At 60.0% G+C, this 6,854-nt stretch overlaps 1 protein-coding gene across 4 annotated transcripts; it reads right to left on the reverse strand.

The window, feature by feature from the left end:
- Positions 1–215: 215 nt before the first annotated feature.
- MISP (mitotic spindle positioning) lies at positions 216–6,455 on the reverse strand. Of its 4 annotated transcripts, none has more exons than XM_058858348.1 (5): positions 6,348–6,455; positions 2,178–4,294; positions 1,555–1,766; positions 1,143–1,181; positions 216–889 (listed from the first exon to the last, which is right to left on the reverse strand). In XM_058858348.1, exons 2-5 carry the CDS (start codon positions 4,174–4,176, stop codon positions 785–787), a joined length of 2,355 nt encoding a protein of 784 aa, XP_058714331.1. In that variant the 5' UTR covers positions 4,177–4,294; positions 6,348–6,455; the 3' UTR covers positions 216–784. The 4 variants fall into 4 exon arrangements, with proteins under 4 accessions (XP_058714331.1, XP_058714330.1, XP_058714332.1 ...); XM_058858347.1 differs by lacking the exon at positions 6,348–6,455 and adding an exon at positions 5,725–6,218; XM_058858349.1 differs by lacking the exon at positions 6,348–6,455 and adding an exon at positions 5,627–6,218.
- Positions 6,456–6,854: the final 399 nt, after the last annotated feature.

Here is a 6,854-nt window from a genome sequence, read left to right on the forward strand (position 1 = left end):
CTTTAAAGCCCAGCCGGTGCCATCCCCCGGTGCTACCCCTCCAGCGCCCCGCGCACGGACTCCTCCCACCGGCCCCCGGTGCTCCCAGGCCCGCCCGGTGGGAGCCCGGCACTCCCCCAGCCTTTGGGACCCCCCCAACCGCAGCCCCTGCAAGGCTCCAGCCCCACATCCCAACCGTGGGGGTTCCTCTGAAACAGCAGAGCAAAACCAGTGGAGCAAGCAGACTCTCTTGGAAGACCAGGAGAGTAGAACAACTCTTTAATAAATTAGCAAAATAAACAGCATTTATATATATTTTTATATTCCATTGCTGCATCTCCATGGATCACAGGAGTTAAACCAATGTTGATTCCCAAGTCCCACAGCAGCTGATCCAGAGGCCTCAGTTCAGGTAGCCCCAAGGCAATGCTCAGCCTTGTGGTACTTAAAAACCTTAAACCACTGAGAAATAAAACAGCTTTTCTGTAAGCCTGAGACACAGCTCCCAAGGGGCAAAGTGAATTACTGGGTGATTTCACCTGGCTGGCTCCAGGCAGAAGTGATTAAAAAGATACTGATCCAATTTTTTCCCTGTTAAGAAAAAAAAGTGTTCCTCCACCCCATAGGGAAGAAGAGGAAGGAGCAGATCTATTGCATGGAAGGATTATCAGTTTAACAATAAACCAGATTGATTTGCAGGGTTCACGTCTCCGATTGTTGTGACGGTGGAACTGATGGAGCATTTAGGTCACACATCAGCTGATTGTGAACAGGGCCAGCCCCCGACCCAGGGGTCCCTCAGTCCTCATCCCGGACGTACTGTCCGGCCTCCCAGCGCTGGGCCATGGCGCTCTTGTGGCGAAACACTCGGGTGCTTTCCACCACCTGCAAAGACCAGAACGTGCAGGATCTTTATAAAAAACTTTCATAATGATCTGGTTTGCAGAACTGGCCCCCCCCAAAAACTCCCCCCCCGCCAGCTCCCCAATCTGCTCTGCCTGACTCGGCATCCACCCAAGTGGTGCCTGCAGTCTCAAGGGAGCCAGGACCATCCCGTCCATCCCTGTCCATCCCACAGGATCTCCAGGAGCGAGGGGAGCTGGGGAATGCGGGAGGTGTCAGGGCAGCAGGAGCAGAGCCCCCGCATTCATGAAGGGCTTTACCTCTGTGTTGACCTTGTCAACGGGTTCGATGCCTGCGTACTGTGGAAAGAGGAAAACACGATTAGATAATGGCAGCCTGGCAGGGGAATATCCAGAAGCAGCTGGATCTGGCTCCCTGCAGGAGCACAGGAGAGTTGGGAGAACAGTCCAGGCCAGGATCCCCCACAGGAGGAAGCTGCTGCTCCTCTCCAGTCCCACCCAGTGCTGGCAGCTCTGAACAGCAGGCGCTGTCTGGGGGGCTCACGTGGCCCCTTAATGGTGCCACCACCACTGGGTCTCCACCAAGCTGAGCAGCTGGATCTCGAGCTCCAAGTGGGAGTCAGGAACAGCCACCTCCAGCCCCAGAGCCACCAGTCTTCCCCCAGGCTCAAGCCCCTCAAACACTTGGCACAAGCAGGGTGGGCATGTTCACCTTTCCATCCTCCTTCACCCTCCTCCTCCGCTCCTCGAAGGGGCTGGAACGCGACGAGTCAGGGGTGAGGGTCTCTGCACTGCCCTGGGAGGAACTGGTCACTCTCAGCGGGGTGAAGGATGAGATCAGCCCCAGGATCCCCGTCTGGTGTGAGGCAGGAGAGGAGGCAGGAGACCCAGACACTGAGTAGTTGCCACTGGCACCTGAGGCAGCTTTGAGAGAAAGAGTCAGGAGGTGAAGGACTTCAGTTCCACTCCCAGGGGGTGGAGACCCACAAGGAGTGTCAGGCACCTGCCCCAAACCTGCCTCCATGGCAGGTCCAGCCGGTTTGGTCATAGCCAGGACCCCATGCCTGGGCCCCAGCCAGGGACTGCAGGAACAAGGGGTAAAATGCATTAGCTGGGCCTTTCCAGCCCTGTTTGCTGCTGTAACATGACACAAACTCATCGAGACCTGAGCAGATCTGGAATCCTGCAGAGTCTATCCTTCCTCAGCAGCAGTTCTGCTGACTCCAGCGTGCTGATATCAAGTTCTCCCAGGACAACTTGCTACCAGCACACAGGAGTCCTTGCAGCCATCCCACCAAATAATTTCTCTGCCACTCTGTCCCTCTGCTCCCTTACCAGAGCTGTGCCGAGAGCGGGAGCCCTCCTGGGGAGCACCATTGCTGTAGGTGTCCATCAGCCGCCGCCGCTGCTCCTGGAGCTCCTCTTCCCTCTGCAAGTCACTCCGGATCTCCTCCTCAATCAGTGCCGATGTCTGGAGCTTCCATGTCCGCAGCCGGTACTGCTCCTCCCGGCCATCCTCCCTCTGCAGCGGGCTCTGTGTCCCCATGTCCTCCACGAAGGACACCTTGGGCTTCCAGAAGGAGAGGGATAAGTACTCTCTGGGCAGGACAGCAGTGCTGGCGGGGCTCGGGGTGGAGCCGGGAAGCTTTCCTCCCCAGGAATCCTCACTCCCCCATTTGCTGGTGCTGGCAGAAGCGTTCTGGGACACCAAGGGCAGCTCCCGGCCCCTCTCGCTGGCGGCGAAGCGCGGCTGGGACAGCTGGAAGTGAGCGATGCTCGCTGTGTAGCTGGGAAGGCTTCTCCAAGCCCTGGTGTCTTCCACAGGGCTGGGGCTCGAGGGCTGCTCCACCACAAACTCTTTAACCCAGCTCCTCCTCTCCTCTGCCCGCTTCAGGGGAGTGGGCTTCTGTGGGGGGGCTTCCTCCTGCTCGAACACCCTCCTGCGCTCCTCCAGCTCCTGCTGTGTGCCCCTGTCATATGTCCCCAGCAGCCTGCCCTGCCTCTTTAGATCTTCCTCACGCTTCGTTTCCTGTTCAATTTCCCTCTGGACGTAAAGGGAAGCACGGCCTCTGTCCTTCCCTTTCCTGCCTGGGCCGGGAGACGTGTGTATGTTGAAGACAGGCTTGGTCTGGATCTCCACCAGCTCACTGCTGGCGGTCAGCCGCTGGATTCCCCTTTCCTTCCAGAGGTTCTCCTCCCTTTCCATCGCCATGCGGATCTCCCGCTCAATGGGTGTCTCGTTGCTGACCCTCGTCTCCTTGCCCAGCCCGTTGCTGCTGGCCCTCAGATCCACATTCAAGGTCTCGTTGGAGGTGCTTCCATCGCTTGCATAGCCTGCAGCAGCTTCGTTATACATCTCACCCAAGCCAGAGTCCAGGTCTTCTCTGGACCATGTTTTGGTCAGGATGGATGTCCTCCCAATGGGATATGACCTTTCTGTGTGAGCCTTTCTGGGAGCATAAATCTCCTCTTTCTCAGGTGTCTTGTATAAGGACACACCATGAACCTGGTAAACGCTCTTGTCTGTCCTGCTCTGGCTCGATGGACCACCACTGCCATAGCCTCTCGTAGCCCTCAGGGCCATCTCAGGGCTGTACCACTCTTCCCTGGAGACTTTTGTCACCGACTCTGGCCTTGGGGACATGGTCTGCTGCCCTGGGCTGAAAAATGAGCCTGGGTTGGTCTTCTCCAGCATCAGGAACTGCTGCCGAGCCGCTGAGAAATTAATCTGCTCTGTGTCAATATTCTCAGGGTCAACGGGTGTTATAGCCCTGCCTGGGGAAGCTTTGTCAAAGCAGATGGCAAAGCTGGTGGGGACACTGCCTGTGTGCCTGCCTTCACCTTGGCTGCCCACACCAGCGCTGATGGAGCTCAGCTCATCCACAGAGCTCCACCTCTCTGCGATGGTGGAGCTCTTCCTCATCACCTGGCTCCGGATGATCTCTTTCCTCTCATCTTCGAGCTCCCTGGCTTTCTCAGGTGAGATGTTGGGTGGAGGGACTCTGTACAGGTCTTGTTCGTCGTCATCGTAGAGCTTCGAGGGTTTCCTCTCGCCCTTGTAAGCCCGGAGGTCGTACAGGCTTCCTGATCTCACCACCTCTAGCTTGGACTCCCTGTCTGGGGACGGGGTCCAGACATCTCTTCCACCCTCCAGGAAATACGAGGGTGACTGGGACCTCCTCTTCCAGCTGTAGCCATTTTCCACCCTCTGGGTGCTGTGCTGAGTGGAGCCAAACACATCATCGTCGCTGCTGGCCCTCAGGTCTGCCAGCGAGTCGTGCCTGTGCGAGGCGTGTGGGAGCTGGAACACAAGGTGCCTGGTGACTCTGTCCATCTCCTGGGAAGAGTCACCCCTGTGACAACCTTGTCCCAAACAGGGGCCACTGCTCAGCTTCGAGGTCACCCTCAGAGTCCCAGTTCAGCAGAGGCCAAGAGTCTGGACCTGGCTGGCCCTGCAAGCAAGAGGGGAGAGCAGCCATTAAGAGCAGCAGGTTGAGATGCAGCCCCTCTCCCAGCCTGGTACCACTGTCCTCAGGGTGGGACAGAAACTGTCCCACCAGCCTGCCCCATGTGGGGCAGGAGCAGCCAGAGCACAAAGCACCATTCCCAATAGGAACTGCCACGGAGCCCAGAAGCCCTCCCCACCTCTGTCCCCCAGCCTGGCCAGGTTCTGAGGGAGCACAGCCAAACCTGCCACAGGCAGTCAGTGCTGCACACCAAAGGCAGTAAGACCTCAGACAAGCTCCTGGTGACACCACATCCATCTGGGCACCGCTCTGGGCATGGACAGCCTGGGGCCTGTCCACGTGCACAGGCCAGGGAGGGACCTCCAGTCCCGGGCAGCACCGGCAGCGAGAGGCGGTGCCGGCACCTGGGCCACCCCTGCATGGAATATTTTCCATGTGCCATTTACTGAGAGGAGCCTCCAAATAGCCCAGCTCTAGAAACAGCGGGGTCATAAAAACGGTTTCATGGCTCATAAAACAAGGGGACTTTAACCCCCCTGGCACACAGGGCAGGAGCAAACAGCCCCAGCCTCGGGGTCAATCCTCCAGTGCTGGCTGGGCCAGAGCCGGCTGGAACAGCGGGTGCCAGACAGGGAGGGGCAGCACAGGTGGGTCCCCCATGAGACAGGAGCTGCCACCCCATCGCAGATGCCATCCCTGGCTCCAGAACTGGTGACACACTTGTCACCCACAGACAAGCTGGGTGTGCCTGGAGCCAGCGCCACGTCCTGAGCCGCTATTTACTGAGGCTTAGCCACAGCTTTGCCGTCACCTGTCACTGCTCCTGGCTGGGCCCCTGTGAGCCCCAGCAGGTCAGGGTGTGTCACCACTGGGCACCACTCACGGCCTCCTGGGGGTGTGCAGCAAAACTGGAGCAAGGCCACGGTGACAGCAAGGGTGGCCCAGAGCCTGGGGGCCACGGTACTGGCAAGCACAGCTCAGGATGAGGCTCGGCCAGGTGGAGGCAAGTGTTCCCTGCATCCGGAGCATCCTGGCTTATCTCCAGGATGAGAGCATTCTGTGCGTGCCTCCTTCCCGCAGTAATTCTGGTGACCGAGCTCCCCCTGCTCACCCCCAGCCCTCCCGGGCTGCACCATCCTCCCACAAAGCAAGCGGGGCTGGGCCCCAGCCAGGAGCTTTTTAAACCTTTCCTGGGGCAGGAGCACGTGGGTCTCATTAGCTGGGACATCCTGGCCAGCCCCAGGCGATGCCTCACCGCTGGAACTGCTGCCCAGCCCTGTGCCCAGCCCTGGTGGCTCAGCCTGAAGCTGTACTCACCTGAATTTACCCCTTAATTCCCCTGCTGTGATTCACGCTTGCTCTTTTATTGCCCCCAAAGACCTGGATAACGAAAACCATCTGTCCACACCTCTTACCATGTTTGGGAGGGACGAAGTCCCGGCTCGGAGGGGACCCCCTCACCGGGGAGCGCTGGCGGCCGGCACAGGAGGGGAGAAGGGACAGAGAAACCAGCTGGGTTCTTATCAGGGCTCCCGGCCGGCTCCACGCAAGCGGAACGGCCCCTCCCAGAGCTGCACTCAAAACATTCCACCTCCCTCAGCCCTGTCCGGTGCTGTGGGACTGCGGGGGCTCGGGGGTCCCCTTCGGGACTTTTCTCCCCCCATGCTGGGCGGCCCCCGGACCAGCCAAGCACCGTGGGAGGAGCTGGGCAGAGCAGATGACATTGCCAGTCTGGCCTGGGACCCCCACCATAAGGAGACACCTGGGGCACTTTCCAGGGTCCCCCCATCTTGGGAGTTCTGCACAGGGCTACAGAGCTGCAGTGCACCCACGCTGTGCCCACCCTGAGCCAAGGGCTGTCCCCAGACCGGCTGGGGATGGACACGAACACAGTGGCACGTGGCCAGTGTCCCTCTGCTGCCCACCCCAGCCAGCGCCAGCTGCACACCCTCACTGCCACCATCCCTGCGAGGCCAGGGGGACACAGCGTCCCCCCAGTGCCCGGCGCTGCCCTCGCCCCCGACCACGCTGCACTTACTGTCCAGGGAGCTGTCAGGGCAGGGGTCCCCATGCTCCGGGAGGCCACACGGGACACCCAGCTGAGCTGTGTCTGCCGGGGTGTGGCCGGGGTGGGGTGTGGGGGGTGCGGGAGGGTGGCTGCAAGGCCCCGATAAACTCAGCACCGGGGAGTTGTGGGGAATTCCAAGAACCACGTTTGGCTCAGTGCCCTGTCCCCAAATTCCTGTGCTGGCGTCACCCTGCTGCAGCTGGTCCCATGCCCGTGGCTCCCCCGACCCGTGGGACTCACTGATGGCCCGATGCACCAACGTGCCGACACAGCCATGTGCCCAGGCACCAACGTGCCCGTGCCTCAATCCAGCAGGGTGGCGTGGCCATGCAGCCACAGACCTCGCTCCAGGCGCTTTCTGCCCCTCCATGAACGCAGCTATGGCACTGAAGCTTCAGCCTGGATGTCCGGCTCTCCCCCCACCCTGTTAGCCCCAGAGGAGGGGCATGGCAGAGGAGTGAATGTGCCAGGAGCAGC

This window comes from Poecile atricapillus, chromosome 28 (assembly GCF_030490865.1).
Source record: "Poecile atricapillus isolate bPoeAtr1 chromosome 28, bPoeAtr1.hap1, whole genome shotgun sequence".
Classification (NCBI taxonomy): Eukaryota; Metazoa; Chordata; class Aves; order Passeriformes; family Paridae; genus Poecile; species Poecile atricapillus.

Bases quoted from the DNA above. Each gene is read 5' to 3' on its own strand.
- MISP (XM_058858348.1), bottom strand. From the start codon at position 4,176: ATGGACAGAGTCACCAGGCACCTTGTGTTCCAGCTCCCACACGCCTCG. The intron at 1,767-2,177 runs GTAAGGGAGCAG...TTTCTCTCAAAG, and splicing joins CCGCTCTCGGCACAGCTCTG to CTGCCTCAGGTGCCAGTGGC. The intron at 890-1,142 runs GTAAAGCCCTTC...TTTTTTATAAAG, and splicing joins TTGACAAGGTCAACACAGAG to ATCCTGCACGTTCTGGTCTT.